The 19,851-nt window shown below is 44.5% G+C and overlaps 1 protein-coding gene across 3 annotated transcripts in view; it reads right to left on the bottom strand.

Moving 5' to 3' along the window:
• Positions 1 to 19,851, bottom strand: part of LOC147430788 (K(+) efflux antiporter 5-like) — a 65,704-nt gene that overhangs the window by 21,136 nt on the left and 24,717 nt on the right. For all 3 annotated transcript variants that reach the window (XM_086493343.1, XM_086493342.1, XM_086493341.1), the window contains exons 2-13: positions 12,589 to 12,638; positions 12,385 to 12,452; positions 12,214 to 12,304; positions 11,973 to 12,034; positions 11,818 to 11,893; positions 11,657 to 11,731; positions 11,502 to 11,573; positions 11,240 to 11,323; positions 11,052 to 11,120; positions 6,110 to 6,187; positions 5,926 to 6,014; positions 4,810 to 4,909 (exon numbers count right to left, since the gene is read on the bottom strand). In XM_086493343.1, the coding sequence (XP_086349469.1) occupies positions 4,810 to 4,909; positions 5,926 to 6,014; positions 6,110 to 6,187; positions 11,052 to 11,120; positions 11,240 to 11,323; positions 11,502 to 11,573; positions 11,657 to 11,731; positions 11,818 to 11,893; positions 11,973 to 12,034; positions 12,214 to 12,304; positions 12,385 to 12,452; positions 12,589 to 12,638 (914 nt within the window). The remainder of the gene's footprint in view (positions 1 to 4,809; positions 4,910 to 5,925; positions 6,015 to 6,109; positions 6,188 to 11,051; positions 11,121 to 11,239; positions 11,324 to 11,501; positions 11,574 to 11,656; positions 11,732 to 11,817; positions 11,894 to 11,972; positions 12,035 to 12,213; positions 12,305 to 12,384; positions 12,453 to 12,588; positions 12,639 to 19,851) is intronic.

Genomic DNA, 19,851 nt, shown 5'->3' with positions numbered 1-19,851 from the left:
TTGCAGACATTGTCCGGAGTCTAAGTACCACTACAGTAAAGATTGTCCCAAACAAAGGGCATCCTCATCTTCAGGCCCGAATCAAAACCAACAAGAGTTTACATTCCCGAAAATCAATCTAATCACAGTGAACACCACCCCTCAACCAGCACCTGCTACACATACAGTTCAGCCACAACAAGCAGCAGAGCTTGCTGGGGTGCTCACTCGAGCACAGAGAGCAGCCTTGGGTTTAAGTTTTGCCAACGGGAACATCCTGTCCAGCCCTTCCGCAACCTGTTCAAAATGTCGCACCTATAAGTGGTGCAAAGAATAGGCCAATCTCTATGCTTTCGGACATTGATGGAGCCTTCCTGGCAACAATGGCTGACTTGCAACAGGTCAAAGTTTTCGAGGAGGCCCAGATTGTAGGAGCTAGGCCCACAGCGGAAGCAATCTTGAAGAACACCTTTCAGCAAGTGTCTCTTTATGAGATGCTCCGGCTAGATGCAACCCTTAGAAGTGACACCCTCTCAATAATTCAGTCTTGTACCCTAGTATAGGGCCTAGTGGCGGGCACCTACCTGTGCAGCCCTTGGAGTCCTACATGATTTCGTATCCAGTTGCTCCCCTCACCGACTATAAAAGTCAACGTCTTACTGTATCTATTCTTGGGCATCAATTCTCAGGCGTCATAGTGGATGGTGGGTCTGAAATCAATCTAATGCCCGAATTTACCATGTCAGCCTTTGGTTTGCAGCCCACTCGCCCTGCTCCATTCACTGTTACATTGGCCGACCAGCGGACGGTCTACCCAGTGGGCATAGTGGACAATGTGCCTCTGCAGGTACAAGACTTTACTTTTAACTTGGATTTTGTTGTGGTTCGTCTTCCCCGGATTGAGGGCCGATTTCCTTTGCTCATTGGCAGACCATGGCTGCGACACACTAAAGCACTTCATGATTGGGGAAACGACGCAATGTGGATACAAACTTCTGGCTCCTCGATGCAACCCATCCTCTTAGAAGGAGGTATGGATCCAGTGGTGCAGCAAGTTTCTTTGTCAATGGAAACCAATCCTGGACAAGAACAGCCTACTACACCTGATGCGTCTGACGAAGATCTGCTGGAGTGGTTGGAGGCTACCAAATCTATGCCTTGTTATGAAGTCTCTATTCACTCTTTGCATAGAGGTACACCTTCTTCCAATGTTTCCACAGTAACTAGACCCAATGAGCCACCTGAGCCAGCTCAAAGGTTAATTGTCATAGAAGTTACCCCGGATGCGCCCTTGGCCTTGGTGGAAGTCTTTGAATTTGGTGAGCCTATGGAGGATCATAGAAGCGGGCAGAAATCTCCTCCGAGAACAAAGCTCCCTTCACAGAGCTCGTCCTGCCTAATGAATTCCATTCTCATGATAGTTGTCTTGCTCATGGTGGCTGCGCTTTGTAGCATCTCCTCTTTCACCCAGTGGTACATGGACTTCATCTACAGCCCTAGTCCCCCTCCCACCTACCTACCCCCTCGCCCTAGCCCCCCTACCTACCCCCTCGCCCTCGCCCTCCTCCTCCCACCTACCTATCCCCTCGCCCTCACCCTCGCCCTCGCCCTCCCCCTACCTACCCCTCGCCCTCCCCCCTACCTACCTACCTACCTCGGATTTCAAGCATTCACCTGGGTACTACCTACCCACCCCTCGGCTTTCAAGCATACACCTGCGTTCCTTGTGGCTTTCAAGCATCCCGTTGTTGTTAATGCTTTTTGTTCTGCCATTAAGATAGAGCTTAACCTCACCTGCGTTATTACTCGAGCTTCTGATCATCAGTCTTTTCAACAATTTCATTTGCAAGTGAGGACCATGTCATTTTCTTCTCACTATGGTTATGGAGGATAAAGATGCGCTGGATCCAAACCGAGCATATCTCTTTGCTGAGGAGCCAAGCTGTCTGTTTTGCCGATTGTGATTCTTGGACTATGCAATCATATTGGGTTCTTGCCTATTAAAAGGCTTAAGGCGTTGCAAGCAGGGCAGTGTTTTACTCCACTTTTGAGGCATGTAAGGTCTTGGTTGGGCCTAGCACCTGCTTCAAGAAATGTACGGATGCAATATCTAGTGGTTTTCTTTCATAGTTTTTTCAGTATTCCTCTCACCGAGACGGTGAGCGGTCTTGTAGCGGGCAACCTGTAGCAGGGCTACAGTGTCCTTCACGGTACAATGTCTTTCACAGGACAGGTCTAGGCTGGTTCACACTAGACGGACAGACCCTCTGGGCTGGGGAGTGACACGTGGCAGGGTACCGACCGTGGTCTAGTGGACCTCGTGGCCAGGTCACCACATGGCTGACATTTATGAGCCGTTGGTGGCTCTTTATGGTGGTACATATGAGTAGTAGCGGTTGGTTATTCGATTATCTTCTTCACCTCTGAGCTTGTACGTAGTGGTCTAGAGTGAGTGAGTCTTTACACAGAGCACGTCTTCACCATCCCTGCACATCTGAGCCTCGACACCTCCATTGTACCTGTGAGTCTTGGGCTGGAGCTGAGTGTGCTACCACGCAAGAGTCTGTATCAGTCTTTGAGATAGTCAAGTCATATGTTCTGGTCTGCTGTTGTGTCTTTGTGAGCTCTGTTGACGTCTATTGTTTCCTTTCTGTTCAATCTGTTTGAGGGAGATTCAGTCTGTTTGAGTGAGATTGTCACGCACATTGCACTGAGGACCACCCACTGTAGAGAGCACGACACATTATCCGCGCTACAGGTTTTCTGCCATTGAGTATGCACTTCAGCCATCGACTGCTAGGTCAAAAATTTTGCAAATTGGGGATCCTTAGCAAACTGACGCATCTGCTTTGTGCACTCGTCAACCTATTGTCGACGTTGCATCTCCAAGAGTTCATATTGTGTGGGCCAAGGTGGCCCGTACTCGTTATCTGTTAAGTCGCTTAAATTTTCCATATTGCCTCCTCCCGCCTCAACCGTGGCAAAAGAGGTCACAATTCTTTTCGGAATCCATAATGTAATGTGGGATTCTTTATGGCTTTATGCCCTATAAGACAGAGCGATGAAGATGGGAGCGCGCCCGATGCGCAATGTATGAAGGGTGGGAGTGGCTAATAAGTCCGGGATCGGGAATGAAGATTCTTCAATAACAGTTTCCAAAAGTGCTCAAGTGCCTTGTCCGCTCTTTGAGAGGATCTATATGCTTTGAGAAAAGCACACGCTTGATGCTTTGATACCACTGTAACAAACTTGGACACCCCAAGTCTAGAATTTGTCGCAACACGAGAGAGAATCACTTAAAATGCTTCACAACTTTAAAATCACAATTCAATTTGGTCGACACTGCTCGGCGTAGTTTCGTGCCCAGAGAGATTGGCCCCAAAGATTGGCACCCCTTTCGGTATTTCTTTTATATTGATCTTTGAGCAAAGTACAACTCCCGAAGGATCCTCAGCTCTCAGACTCTGCGTCCAAATCTTCTCAAAAGTGAGGCCCTTAGGGCTCTTTTATTCTTACAAGGGATGCCCAAAAGCAGAGCCCCATAAGCAATTAAACTCAAAAGCAAACTGTTCCAAAAGCAATGATCCCAAAATCTGCCAGCAAAAAGCACCATTGTAATTTACAGAAATCCGTACAACTACCACGTCAGCAGTCAATGCAAAACGCGAAAATCCGTACAGTCTGCCACGTCATCATGCCGTGTGTGTGTGTGTGTGTGTGTGTGTGTGTGTGTGTGTGTGTGTGTGTGTGTGTGTGTGTGTGTGTGTGTGTGTGTGTGTCCGGGTTGAACTACCACGTCATCAATTTGTGACGGTGACATTTGGCTGGAGCTGATTCGTACACTCAGGGGGTCAAGTTTGAGAGACTTCAAGGCAGCTCTGACCGTATGCGAGAGCGTCACGAGGCTTTCTTGCGACTTTGGTACCCAAGGCCTTTCTTCACCGTGGTTCAGGGTGTGCCTAGATGGCACTACCGGCCACCAGTGTGGCTGTTTCCTCCTCCCATCTCGTGATCTAGCCCTCATTGTACATTCTTTGTCTTTTCACTAAGAGAGTCTCCCCATGCTTCTGATGTAGCCCTCTTTCACAGAGGCTGTTTGTAGCCCTTTCGGCAGCTCATTAACTAAAAGAAGGATCTTTTTCTTGGGGGAAAAAAAAAGATCCAAGAGCCATTAGGGTTTTTCACCTTCGAACTTTAGAGAGTCTTGCATAGTGGTTATTTTCACACGCCTCATACTTCAATTGAATGATGCTCAGATTTTTGATGTTGCAAAATTTTATATACCAAGTCTGCTTCAGTCTTTGGATTGGATGCATCACATCGAGTGGACCTTCCTTCATGTTGACCCTAATTCCCTGGCAATTTATAAAACATTTGACCGAGTATGAAATCTAAGTCTCCTCACATTCCTACAGTCTGCTTCACTCTTCAAATTGGATGCATCACATTTGAGTGGTTCTAGCTTCATGTTGACCCCAATTCGCTTACATTTATAGAACATTTTATTGAGGATGAGCCTCCTCACTTTCCTACAGCCTCCCAATTTGTTTCTCCCAATTAAAAATACACTTGACTCTCACCTGACACAATTACTGACACTGTCTTAACTAAATAATGTCAAAGGGAGAGAGCTAAATTTTTCTGGATAAATCCATGATGTTCCACAAACCAAAACTTAGACAAGTTGCTATACACGCAGTTGACAGGGCATGGTTTTACTGGTAGTTCATTAGAGATTTTAAGACAACAAATAAGGCTATTGTTCTTAGCTGCAAGCAAGCCAAACATACAAAAACAAAAAGGTAAACCTGACAAACATGAGTATCTTGCCTGCTGAGATGAGAGTCGCATCATCAACTTTAAAAACCGGGGAACAAAGGATCTTGAGATTATCATTGACAGAGCCAGAAATAAAGCAAGCAAGAGAAGCCTGCACGCACAATTTTGCCAAGATCCTCAGTTAATAAGATTCTCATACAAAAATGTTTAAGAGACCATCTGACAACAAAAGGCATCCTAAGACACTTTGTTTGCTGTAAATTTATGAAGTAGTTACTCATATCCCTACCCATGAGGGACTTTCACTGAAGAATAGAATCACTAAGGGGCATCCAAAACTTACTCATTATATTTACTAAGAGATAATCATAACATGATCTAGGATTGATATTGTTTTCAAAGGAATTACCTAAAACTCTGATACAAGAAAGACAAAACAATTGTGCATCAGAGCAATCAAAAGCCCAAAAAAACACAAACAGAGTTACAAGGAAGAATTTCTCCCATTCACGGAACTCGTTTCATTTAGAAATACTCATTGCTCAAGTGAACGAGTAAAAACTTGCTCAATGGCAACACACAGATGCTTGAAGTCAACTTTTTGAGGGAAAAAAATGAGAAAATTCAATCATTCAAAGAAAAAAAACATACTGTCACCATATATCCTTTTTGAATTCACACTCGCAGCAAGGGGGGCCATTAACTAGGTAAATATTACCAGCAGGTAATGTCGCTTCAATATAAAGATAATAGATAACAAAAATGAAGTAATACGCTGGCATTTGGTTTTTTTTTAAACCATTCAAATTCAAAACTAGTTTTAATTTTCGCATAAGAAATCAGAGGAAGCTAGTGCCTCATCCTCTCCTGTATTTCTTAGGGAGACCTTGAATTTAGCTTTTATTTTCGATGCATCTAAATAAACAAGCTAAAGAGTACTCTGTAGTAAGACACATGATATAACTTAAATCCCATCTAGACCATGTTGATAAGAATAACTTAGCATGCAAATATAGACGGGAGAAACAAGAACCTTCATGATCCCAATACACTGTATCTGGTAATGACAGGAGAAAATACATGACCACACGGCTCTCAAGGTCAAGGAAAAAGTTAACTAAGCATATAATTACTCAAACAAAAGAGAGATCATAATGAAGCACTTACGTGCGGAGCATTGAAACAAGTCCATGAAACACGCCAGTACTGCCTCCAAGCACAGGTAGCAAAGCAAACAGCAATCCTACACAACAGTCCTGAAGATAGAACAAAACCCCTTTCAGGAGAGCCAAAAAGACTAGACTACTTTCTCAAACACCAAAAGTGATGACACGAGTAACCCCTTTGATACCTGCAAAATAAGCGTCCCTATGGTCACTTGCCCATGCAGGGCATTTACGCTGTTGCGCTCCATCAGAAATTTCAAAACCTTGCAAGAAGTTATGACCACGTTTAATGTTGCTCTATTCAGCTTTGCATGTGACAAAAACATCTGAACAGAAGGACCCAAACAATTCACCCAAACACAAACACGTTCCCTCAACTAAGTGTCCAAATGCAGTAAAACCCCACAAGAGTGGACCACCATGTTCGAGCATTTCCCTTGAAGTAAGAGGTAGCCCTCCGAATCTTGGAGTGCTCTAAGTAATGCCCTCCAGAGAAAGCTATAACTGCTGTATGAAGGCCAAAGCCCTCGAAGCATCTCGGAATCCAGAAAAAATGTCAAACTTAATTGACTATCCACCTTCTTTAAATTCTCGAACTTTCTTGCTTTTATCCTCGAGAAAGTCATACTGGTTGGCTTTATAAATGCTTCTTCTTTGCGTAAAATCTGTGATCGTCAGAGTCCAAACTATCTAAACACGAGTTCTCTGTAGAACTGTAAGAAACTGGGCAAAACTTAGGCTTCTTTGCCTTTTTCTTGCCCTTTCCGAAGCTTTGCTTTTTGCTTCGCTTTTTCCCTTTCTTGTCTTCTTCGCTCGAGTCGGAAGAGCTAGAAGAACTATCAGAAGAAGAAGAAGAAGAAGAAGAAGAAGAAGAAGAACTGGAGACTCCTTCAAATTGCACACGCTTCTTCTGCTTTCTTGCCGAGGCAAAAGTAGATTGACGACCCAAATAACCCGGGAAGTCAGTTCCTTTCTTCTACTTTTTGTTGTGCTTTTTTGGCTTTGTTGTTCGCGTCAAAAAGCTGGGTAATCCGGGTATCAACCACCTCTTCCAATTCTTGCTCTGTAAACATCCTCAGAGTAGGAGGTTTCTTGAGTGCCGGTTTGAGGGGTGGCTCTGTGGCTTTCTGCCACTGGGTGTGCACTTCGTCGAAGGATGTCTCAGTCAAAAATTTAGCAAATTTCGGATCCTTCGCAAGGTTGATCATCATCTTTGTCGCGTCGTCAACCAATTGTCAACGTTCCATCTCTTCAATCTCCACCTGAGTAGGCCGAGGTGGGCCGTACTCTTCGTGAGAATCTTCTTCGTGATCTCTTCCCGCATCTCCAGATGCTGAGGAAGTCGATTGTTCGTTGTTGGAATCCATAAGTGTTAGAAGAGAAATCGGCCGCGCTCTGATACCACTGTAACAAACTTGGACACTCCAAGTCAAGATTCTACCGCGACACAACAGAGATTCACTTCAAAATAGTTCACAGTTCACAATTGATTCGACACGGCCTGGCCGAGTTCCGTGCCTAGAGATATTGGTCCCAAAGACCGGCATCCCTTTCGGTATTTCTTTTTGTATTAATTTGTGTTCAAAGTACAAGAGAGTGGGAGGGTTCTCACTCTCAGACTCTGCGTCTAGATGCTCTGAGTTGTGAAGGCCATGCCCACTAATTTATATGTTTACAAGGGATGCCCAAAAGCAGTAACCCAAAAGCTCTCAAGCTTTTCAAAATAAAGCAATTGAGTCCAAAAGCTGCTAAAAATATTCAGCCAGCGCTTTTTCAAGAATTCCGTACAACCAGGCCGCTTTTTACGGTGCAAATCACGGAAGTCCGTACGGCATGCCACGACAGCAATGCAATGCAAAAATCGGGATTTCCTTACAACAGTCAACGTGGAATGAGGAAATCCGTACGGTACTGCCACATCAACCTGCTGCCACGTTTTCCGGTGGTGCCAGCCAGGGGGGTGTGTGTGTGTCCAGCATGCCACCGGTTTGTGACATCAGCAGCAAGCGTGAATTACGACATCCGTACACTTGGCACGCTCTTTTAATTTGCTTTATGTCCCCAGGCCTCACCTCAGCCAATGTTCATAAGTTGGAACACCTTAATGTCTTGGGTGATGCCACGTCATCAAGTTGACAGAGGAACCAGGGTGCAAGGTTCCTCCATGTAGAGGCGCCCTCTTCATGACCTCATGTGTTTTGACAGAGACACTACATGATGCAACAGCATAGGCCTTCCCACATAGCCCCCCTTCAGAGAGTGCTCCTAAACAATTGGAATGCAAAGACCAAGAGTCAGACAACAAAGGGAGGTGCTCGTCATCACTCACAAGCAGTCACGGATTACACCTTATGCAACGAAAGAAGACAGCTTACCTAGCTCAACTGGAGAGAGTTATATTAATTATTCTTGAGCAAGGACTCAAGTGAGGGTTGGAGATAGTACTCCCTAGCACCAGCTATTACATCTACAAACCTAATGGGTGAGTATGCTACTTCTCTCTGCATGGCCCAATACCAACAGTCATTGCCAGATCCATCAAAGGCATTTGTGCTTTTGTTACTGTGGGAATGGTAAACAAGGCTATTAAAGGATGAAGATTGGAGAGCATATGATCATAATGGCTTGATAGCTGAGCATTTTATAAATGCGAAGGATCTTTTGGCTGATCTTGCATTGATGTTTAATAGAGCTATGTGTGAGGGTTTCCCTGATACTTGGAGCATGTCCACGATTGTACCTATTTTCAAATATGGGGACTCTAGTTTGCCTTGGAATTACCGCACTATCACGATTGTACCTATTTTCAAATATGGGGACTCTAGTTTGCCTGGGAATTACCACTATATGCATCTATCATTGAGTATGAGTTAAGTAGATAGGCAGAGAGAGAGGGCATCCAAGCGCCAAGCCAAGCTGGTATAAGGAGGGGTTTCTCTACCCTAGATCACATTCTCACACAATAACTGAGGAGGGCAGATTTCATGGGAGAAGGATTTATTGTAGCTTTGTGGATTTCCACAAAGCTTTTGACACAGTCCCAAGGGACACATTGATCCACAGTCTGCAGATGCCGGGACTCGGGAGTGCCTATAGATCTCATATGGGGGATCGTGACCTTGTACAAGACAGTTACAAGATGAGTGTGTACACCCCAGGGGATATCAGATATTATTCACTCCATCATTGGGGTGAAACACAGTTGCCCACTATCCCCCACTCTTTTTGGCATGTCTGTGGATGAGGCTTCAGACTACATAGAGAGGGAGAGGGAAAGAGAAGCACACCTGGCACGGACATGGATACCCCTCTTGTTGTATGCGGATTATATTGTGCTTATTTCAGATTCACCTGAGGGGATGCAGCACCAATTTGATGCATTACACACATATGCGCAAGATACACGTATGTCTGTCAACCTTGGAAAGGCCAAGGTTATGGTATTCAGTACTACAGCGCAATGGGTCAGGGGATCAGCACCCAGTTTTACTTATGGAAAGAGCTGAGTGGATGGAGTATACGGATATGTACCCTTATCTTGGGGTGGTATTCAGAGACCCAATTTTCTCCATGAGGAGAAGAGCAGAATCAGAGTGACTAGAGCATACACAGCTTTGGGAGGTTCGGAGAGGATGTATTTACAAGTTCAGTTCTATGAGCCTCGCACCAAGCTATGGCTTTTTGATACTCTGGTTGCCTCAGCTGACCCTCATTAGATCATCATAGTCATCAGCATGGAGTCCCAGTGTTACCAGGGAACGGGTTTCTAGGGGGGTAGAACGCCGGAACGGCGTTGCGGAGATGGGGGATCATCTGGAACGGCTCACAACGGCTGGCCGTTCCAGACAGCCTGGCCAAACCGGAACGGGGCTGCCGGAACGGGTTGGCAGCAATCATAAACGGGTAAAATTTGGGGGCAGAATTTTCAACTCTCTATTCTGAGTTTGCACCTCTAGAGGGTCTTCATATGAACCATCGTATGAGTATATTATGAAATACCTATGCATGGGAGATGTCTTCCTCGCAGGAGACTTTACTACTCGCACAAGCAATTGCCAATTTGCTTTCTATGAGAGAGACAGTTTCAAGAGCTTGCACACATCTTTTGGCGCTCAAAAGTGCACATGAATTATCATTCGTAATGGGTTATCACAATGGCCAAGTACAGATGGTTACACTTGTTGGCATGCTAAGAGCTCAAGAGCAAGCACAATAGATTATCTGAATGCATCATAAGGCTCAATACCAAATATCCGAAGGTTTGAAATCATCCATTCCATATCAATGGATTCAGGCTCAATCAAGCTTCTCAACAAAAACACTGCCTCAAATGGTTGATTAGCCTAGCAGCAGATCACGCTGTACTAAAATTCACAATAACATGTGAACAGAAGATACACAAGAGACGCAATAGCATGTACCTCGATTTCCGCAATATGAGTTTATAGAGGAAACTTCTCATGTTACAGCGATGCAGTCCAAAACGGCCGGCTAACACAGTTGGGACCACATACATAGTCCATTGGATGAGGTCACAAACACCTGGCTCAGATATTGCATAATTCAACAGCTCAGGCTTTCCCACATAGTGTCCCATCTACTCAATCGCCACAATGTACAGCACCACATAATGGTTGGTATGACGATGAGTGTAGAGACACAGGCACACCTACAACGTGAGATGGCACGTGGAATATGTACACGTGACATAAGCAAGCCCAGATAGTCTTTCGTTGACTTGTGCGACAAAAGAAGCAAGATTATTTGGCTAGATTGATGGAAGAGATGCACTACTGTTTTTGGAACACCATAGTAAAACACAGCGTGGAAGTGATTTCATGAGAGCCAGTCAACGATACAGATCACTCTTGATATTTGGCACAGATATGCAGTGATGTCCATGTCCACCTGAAATGCCAACTACCAACGAGTCTCTCCAAGATCTAGCCATGTAAAGCAGAATGCACAGGCACAAAGGAATGTCCCATGATATACACTTTGTATGGACAAGACATACAGACATGAATACCTTTGTACATCACTCCACTAAACAAAGAATGAATCAACGCGATAACGACTGGTAGCAACTGGTCCTAATCATAACAATACAGCTGAGCAAAGCCTTACCACTGCAGTAGAAGAGATTGACAGAAATGCCCCCACAAAGACTCCTTCTGTTGTTTTAGCCCCACACAACTGGAGAGTGAAACAAAGGCACCAATTCTTACCAATTAGGAAGCTCTACGACACATTTTCTGCATGAAATTTCTCAGTTTCACAATTGCAAAAACTGTTAATCTAGCAGCACTACTTACTAAGGCAGTTATGCCACAAAGACACATGAACAGTATTATCTGCAAAAGCCCTCCAAAGATGGCCACTGATCGTACCACTCTTAGCTGCAAATAAGGAATAAGAAAAATGACAAATAATTGAGGGTTTGAAAGCCATTGCATGTTTTTTGATAAAGAGAACACAGAGGTAATAAAGGCCGCAAATAAGCCATTCTCGTGATAGAAGATGAGACCAGAAAATAACAAAACATCAGGTCACAAACGTGGAAAAAGGGAAATAGACCTTGGTTGTTGAGAACTCTAACCCCAATGCAAAGAGAAGAAAAACCACACCGAACTGTGCCACAGTCTCCACCTAGAGAAGATCAAAATGTCCAGTGAAAGAACGCTTAACATCCAAAGCTTAAAGTGAAAGCTATACATCAGCAATCTACTTACTTGTACCAGCTCACTGACAAAGCTCAAGCCACCAGGTCCAATAGCTGATCCAGCCAGAAGATAACCAGTAATGACCTAGAACAGAAAAGTGCAATCAATACAGCAAACTAACGCAGGTTGATGTCCTACATTAAAAAACATTGCAAAGCTGAATCACAAACCGGCTGACCCATGCATGCAAATAGGATTCCTCCAACTGCTGCTGAAACAATTACTACAACCATGTCCGAGATGAACCTAGCCGCAATCAAAAAAGGTAAGATCACAGCAGTGCTGACCAACACCAATGCAAAATGCACATAATGAGTCCTGATACCTCAAATCTAACTGCAATACTGGATACTTCGACTTGGGGTTTGACATAACAAAAATATTGTCCTGCATTTATTCACATTAATATCATGAAATATGTCGCAGAAAAAGCAAAGTTTTACTCAACAATAAAGTAACGGCATTTTTTGGTACAGAAAACATGCCTAAAAATTGTTTTCCTGACACAATATGGCAATGTTGTGCCAAACTTGAACAGAATTCAAAAATTGGAAAAACAAATTGACCTTCTTATCAATTAATGTAGGCAACTCTTCTGCTCCACCGTCAGACTCCACGCGAAAAACATCCTGAATTTGAAATGATTTTGAGGTCCCACTGCACAACAAGGATTGTTAAATGATCCCAGTCCATGGTCCTTCAAGCCAACATAGCTCTCAAACTAACAAAACACTTACTTTTCTGCCTTAGTGTCATTCTTCTTAGGTTTCTCATGACTAACCCTGGCAACAGTCTCCAGGACAGCCTATGCAAAGCCAAGACCCAGTGCAATAAATAATTCCTGCTAACAGGCTGACGTATGAAACTTGACGCAATCTTAAACATTTGAAACTCAGAACTAGCTATGTATTGTGTTCCAGCGACGAGTTTAGAACATGCACCTGTTGGTCCGTAACACTGCTGTTAAAATTACTTCCCTTAGCATCATTACCTACATCACAATAAAGAAATTGTTTATATAATTACAATAATTTTCCCTTGATTTCCTGTGGCATTGTTCGGAATTTACGTGCTCAGAATGTATAGAAAATATGACTTTTAACAAAAATTCAAAATTCAAACAGGGCCCATCTATCAATTTCATTCAAAACAGACCGATATTTTATGTTGAGCGGATACATTGAAAATGGCCAGACATAATTATTTAGTACACACTCAACAGTTTTACAATTATCATTCACCTTTCACAACTGAGGGCCTTCGTATCACCCCGACATATGATTGGGTACATAAGGTATATCGCATTGTATGGGTCCAACATAAATTAATGAGTACACACTCAAAAGTTTTTAAAATCTTATCATTCACAATTCACAATTGAGGGCCTTTGTATCACCCCTAAATATCCTTGCTATGGAGACCCTACTTTTTATCCATACCTTTACGAGGTAAGAAGTTGAAGGCCTACTTAATTCTCAGCATGCCAGCTTGATCTTCCACAACACTAGTTCAATTCAACCGAGATGCAGAGTGCTCATGTTTTTCATCTCCCGTGTCTCAAAGTCGACGATGCGGAAGTGTAGAGACCAATGTCACGTGCACATCTACCCCTATGTGTACGTGGACAAGCTGCTTCATGACATGGGTTCAGTTCAGTTAGATTAGGAAGTGATCTGGCACTTTTGTGACTATTCGCAGACCGTGCATGCCCAAACACTTAAAGTAGATGCATATCCTCTGGTTGCACACAGCATGATCATCAAATTACCATCAAAAGCATTTTTACAGTGCATAGACCTATTTTCCCTATTCTAGCCAATTTTCACTTATTATTTTTAAGTGACTTTCGTTGAGAAACTGGGTAGGGCAATTTAGAACAGCAAGTATATAAGAAACCCCAGCACTAGCATTTCTGGCAGAAGAGGCAGCGGGAACCGTGTGTTCAACAGGCACCTTCTCAGCAAGACTCCCCAACAACAAACCTAGCGTTTTTGCCAACAGCAGAAGCCTAGTGTTTTTCATCAACAGCAAGCCCTGGTGTTTTTGCATGGTAGATCAGCCTCGGTAGTAGCAGGACCAGCAGAAGCCTAGCGTTTTTGCAGCAAACCCCAATTCAGCCCTAGCGTTTTTTATTTGCAGATCAGCCTCGGCATTTTTCAGATCCACCACGGCAGAATCATCATTTAGACCAGCGTTTTCAGTTTTCAGCACATAGACATCGCAGTAGAGACCCCGAACCTCACAGATCTCACCTTCCTGCAAGCATCCTCGCCGCACTGTCAAATCAGCGAGCATTTACAGTTTCAGCCCGGAAAACGCAGAATTCAGCATCTGCGTTTTCAGAGCGCAAGATTTGCAGATTTCAGCCATTTAGAGATTTGTGCAATCAATAGTAAACCGCTCTCGCCATAGAGAGTGGGGCCTTCAGAGGAGGGTTTGACAACATTCTGGTGTCGTATTCTTCTCTCTCTATCTCTCAGTCTCAACACCTTCATTCACAATGTTTACCCACTTCGTTTGTGATCATTTGCACTCTCTCACTAAAGGAGCAGAAGGCTCTCCCTTCCGTAAGTAAAAGGAGCCCTTGAGCACAGTTTGGACCACTCATCTTGAGCAAAGTTCAACATTCACTTCCGCTGCACCTTACATTGATATCAAAGCTTTAGCAGTGTTCTGTATCACTCAAGGAAAGAACCACAGGATATTTTTTTGCTTGTTGCGGTCGCACGTAACCCAAGTCCACTTGGGCGTGTCGATTCTTAATCGCGTTTTTGAAGAGTGACAAGAAACCCAAGAAAGAAGGGCTTGTCTAGCCTCCCCTTGTTTCTCTTTCACTCATTGAGAGCGGACCGTGCAATTAGCAGCCGGTCAATCGACGTGAGGTGGGAAAAAGCAACCTTGGTGTGAGCGCAAGGCCGCCAAGGGGTGCGCCCGCGGGAAAGAGAAGAGCTCGGGTAAAGAGAAGATCCTTCTCTAACACAGATTGCAAGCTAAAGAAGAACCTCAAGAACTCAAGACCCTCAAGAACCCAAGAACCACAAGAACCCAAGTTCCTCGTGAACTTAAGAACCCAAGACTTCAGTATATGGTCATTACTCGAAGTAGAATGGACACTTCGCGTGGAGGTGATGGGCATGGAAGTGGCGAAGAAGAATTTCCCCACCAGGAGGTTTTTCTGACCCTCCCCCTTCCCCATCTACGCCAAGGATTGCACCAAATCCTATGGAGGCTTTGGTCAAGTCGATGATGGACATGATGTTACACCAAGAAGTGCAACGCGTTACCTTGGAGCGTGAGCGCCAAGAAAGACATGATTCCTGGGATCGCGAGCGTGAATGAGCACGCTAGGATGCCGAGGAACGGAAAGAAAGAAAAGCACAAAGAAAGGCCGACTTGGAGCGTGAGCGCGAGCAAGCGCGCTTGGCGGCCGAAGCAAGAAAGGAGGCGGCTGAAGCACGAAAGGAAGTGGCCGAAGAAAGACGAGCGGCCTTGGAGGCAGAGCGAGAGGTACAAAGAGACCTACGCATGCAAGAGTCGGTCCGACAAGTTCTCACCTCGAAACCCGAGCCGGCCAACGATGCTGGTGGTTGATCAAGTGGCGCAAGCGAGATTCGGACTCCAACAACCCTGTCACCAAGAAGTTGACTTTCAGTAAGTATGATGGTAAGATGGATGCTACATTCTTGGTTGCATCAATTGATGCTTATTTTGCGACAACTAAGAAGACAGGAAATAGCAAGGTTTTAACGGCAGCTATGTACCTAGTCGGTGATGCCATTAATTGGTACGACGCATGGCAAGAAGCACAGTTGACTGCGCACCTAGAGGAAGCCGAAGACGGCATGCCCCTTTCCTTCAATTGGGCCAACTTCCAAGACAAGCTCAAGGCGCGGTTTACGCCACCACAGTAATAAGCACGGTTGAAAGACGATTGGCGCAGTCTCAAGCAAAATGGTATGCCAGTTATGTTTTTCTCAAATCGTGCTTTGCAGCTCGGCATCCAATTGCGCAAATCGGATGATGAGCGCAAAGAGGCTTTCATTTTCGGGTTGGACAACTATATCAGGTTTGATGTCGAAGTCCTCGACCCAATCGATCTCAACAAGGCAGTAGCGATTGCTCTCGCACTGGAGATGAAGCACAACAAGGGAAAGCCTAAGGAAAACAAGACTTCTCCAAGCTACTGGGTAGCTGAATGATTCCTAAGACATTTGTTGTGATCTTGATGACTCGGTTTGGGTTTTTTGGATAGCTGGGGATCAAGTGAGTGACCACTCAGACTCTTCAGAACGGTAAGAATGTTAAGAACGGTAACTCTTCTGACCAATGATGATTTGCATGGTCAAAGTGTAATTATTCACGAGCATGATGATTTGCAAGATAATTATGTGATTGTTCACAAGGATGATGATTTAGTTGATACTTTGTCTAGTGAAGCTAATCTCATTGCAGATTCGATCAATCACGAAGAACCGATCTTGGCTCTCGAGTCAAGGTCCAAAGAACCCCTATAGAAAGTATTCTGTGTTCAAATGATTAGTCAACACGCATTGTTCGAGTGGTTCATTTGTGATGCTTTCCTGTATTTTAATCACCGTCCTTATGTGATCCCTTTTCATAGGCATGACATATTGTACAATGAACACGATTCACTCATGAATGAGCACAGATGTATGCGGATTACTCGTGACAAGATGAAATGTTTGCATTCAAGGAATTCACATTCCATGTCTCTTCTTTGGCATGACACAGTATCAGAAAGAGCACAAGAAGGATTGAGCATATAGCATTGGCATTTCCATTGTGTTTTGCCACAATTGATTGATTTAGATCAAAAAGTCAAGATTCGACCCCATTGTTTGCATGTGTTTGATGAACGGTTTGGCACTCCGTCACTTTGTTCATCTGCATTGCATGCACAATTTTTTCGAAAAATATAATTTTTCCACTTACTTTACATGGAATGGATATGTTCATGGTTTTGTGTTGGAAGTGGTTTCAGGAATTTTCATCCTCGAAGATTCTTGAAGAAGGTAGACGCAAGACTATAGATGAAGTTGAAGCATTGAAGGAGCCACAGAAGACTTTGTGTCGCTTCGGCACGGCCCAAAGAAGCAAGCATTGCAGACCTTTCTGAAGTTCAAGTATCGCACGACCCACAAATCAGAGTGGGCTGGTGAAGAGTCCTTCCCAGGATTCTTCCAGACATTGTTGGCGATCTCCCTCGACGCCATACAGTTCGGTACCAGTAGCTCACTTTGAAAAGGAGGGGATGTCACGTGCACATCTAACCCTATGTGTATGTGGACAAGCTACTTCATGACATGGGTTCAGTTCAGTTAGATTAGAAAGTGATCTTGCACTTTTGTGAATCTGTTCGCAGACCGTGCATGCCCAGACACTTAGAGTAGATGCATATCCTCTGGTTGCACACAGTATGATCATCAGATTACCATCAGGAGCATTTTTACAATTCATAGACCTATTTTCCCTATTTTAGACAATTTTCACCTATTATTTTAAGTGACTTTTGTTGGGAAATTGGGTAGGGCAATTTAGAACAACAAGTATATAAGAAACCCTAGCGATAGCATTTCTTGCAGAAGAGGCAGTAGGAACAGTGTGTTCAATTGGCACCTTCTCAGCAAGACTCCCCAACAACAAACCTAGCGTTTTTGCCAACAGCAAAAGCCTAGCATTTTTCATCATCAGCAGGCCCTGGCGTTTTTGCATGGCAGATCAGCCTTGGCACTAGCAGGACCAGGTAAAGCCTAGCGTTTTTGCAGCAGACCCCAATTCAGCCCTAGCGTTTTTGATTTGCAGATTGGCCTCGGCATTTTGCAGATCTACCGCGACAGAATCATCAATTAGACCAGCGTTTTCAGTTTTCAGCACATAGACATCGTTGTAGAGACTCCGAACGTCACAGATCTCACCTTCTCGCAACAGATCCTCGCCGCACGGTCAAATCAGCGAGCGTTTACAGTTTCAGCCCGGAAAACACAGATTTCAGCATCTGCATTTTCAGCGCGTCGTCGTCGTCGTCGCCGTCGTCACTGACATAGAGTCAGAATTCAGCAGATACAAGATCTGCAGTTTTCAGCCATTAGCGTTTTCAGATTTCAAGCCGTCTCGTCGCCGTCCTCATCGTTGTCGACATCGTCAGCAAGTCCATTGCATTGTAGAGATTTGTGCATTCACTAGTAGACCGCTCTCACGATAGAGAGTGGGGCCCTCGGAGAAGGGTTTGACAACATTCTAGTGTCGTATTCTTCTCTATCTATCTCTCAGTCTCAGCACCTTCATTCACAGTGTTTACCCACTTTGTTTGTGATCATTTGCACTCTCTCACTAAAGGAACGGAAGGCTCTCCCTTCCGTCTGTAAAAGGAACCCTTGAGCACAGTTCGGAGCACTCATCTTGAGCAAAGTTCAAGATTCACTTCCGCTGCACCTTACAACCAAGGAGAGAGAGAGAGAGAGAGAGAGAGAGAGAGAGAGAGAGAGTCACTTGAAGCAATCAACATTGGCAATGAATAATTGAATGTGTATACAATGGAGGCAAGGGGTTGCTTATAGAGCAACCTCAGTAAATTGCCCTACCCAGACTTTGACAAATAAGTAAAATAAACACCTAAAAGCCAAACTAAATAACGGGATCACATTGGGCAGTTCACTTGAACTGCCCAATGTGATCAATAGTAAGACCAAGTCGATGAAGAAGCTACCATTGACACCCCAGAAGTGGTAGCTCATAGTGGACATCAATAGTAAGACCAAGTCGATGAAGAAGCTACCATTGACACCCCAGAAGTGGCCACCAATTGAATACACCTCAATGTTGCTCCCCTCTCTGCAGCTCATAGTGGACATCAACAGTAAGACCAAGTCGATGAAGAAGCTACCATTGACACCCCAGAAGTGGCCACCAATTGAATACACCTCAATGTTGCTCCCCTCAACTTTGTACCTTGAATAATACCATCCATCGGTTGCCTTTGTAGAAAATTTGAACTGTAGACCACACTACGTCCAATAATCTCCATTCGTGAATTGTGAACACATCACGTCGAAAATATAATACTCCAAGATAGTGAACTTTGGAACACATCCTTTCCATGATCCGACCAACAACAATGGATTGGTGCACTCATCCATAGTGTTTTAGATACGCCTGATTGGTTCCCTACCAAATGCATGTGCCTTGAACTCCGACCTGTGGGTCCAAACACCGATAACTTGAACCCTAACACAAGAGTCCAAATTAATTATACGAAGCATTTGTTTGCCCCTCTGCCACTCACAAGCCTCTCTCTGGATGAAGCCAGTGGCGACAATCATCTCCATGTTACTAGAAGGCGGGAGTCCGTGCCAGTGTAGTCACCGCCACACCAACAGCCTCTTTCTTGTCCTTCCCTAAGTCACTATCACTGCTTTCCTCCTGTTGCTTGCTTTTACCTTTCTTCTTTGTAGAATCTTTGTCTTTGCCTTTGGATTTGCAATCCTTGGCCAAATGACCACGCTTTCCACAATTGTAATGTCAGGTGCAGTGGAAGTGAATGTTGAACTTTGCTCAAGATGAGTGCTCCAAACTGTGCTCAAGTGTTCCTTTTACTTAATGGGAGAGCTTTCCGTTCTTTAATGAGAGAGTGCAATGGACACCAACAAAGTGAATGGACAATGTGAGTGAAGGTGCATGAGACTGAGAGATAGAGAGAGAAAAGAATACGACACCAGAGACGTTGTAAAACCCTCCTCCAAGGGCCCCACTCTCTATGGCAAGAGCGGTCTACTTATGATTGCACAAATCTCTACAATGCTTGGACTTGCCGACGGTGTCGACGACGATGAGGACGACGACGAGACGGGCTGAAATCTGAAACTGCTAAGCGCTGAAATCTTCAAATCTTTATCTGCTGAATTTTCACTCTATGTCGATGACGACGGTACGACGGCGACGCGCTGAAAACGCAGATGCTGAAATCTGCGTTTTTCGGGCTGAATCTGTAAACCTTGCGGAATTTGACCGTGCGACGAGGATCTGTTGCGGGAAGGTGAGGTCTGCGAGGTTCGGGACTTGTTCTGCGATGTCTAAGTGCTGAAAGCTGAAAATGCTGGTGCTACTGCTGCTTCTATCACGAAGATCTGCAAAAACGCTAGGTCTCTAGCTGATCCACAAACGCTAGGCTGATTTGGGGTTCTGCG

This window comes from Adiantum capillus-veneris, chromosome 21 (assembly GCF_014529385.1).
Source record: "Adiantum capillus-veneris isolate H3 chromosome 21, ASM1452938v2, whole genome shotgun sequence".
NCBI classification, from domain to species: Eukaryota; Viridiplantae; Streptophyta; class Polypodiopsida; order Polypodiales; family Pteridaceae; genus Adiantum; species Adiantum capillus-veneris.
This window is presented reverse-complemented; position numbering and strand designations above follow the sequence as displayed.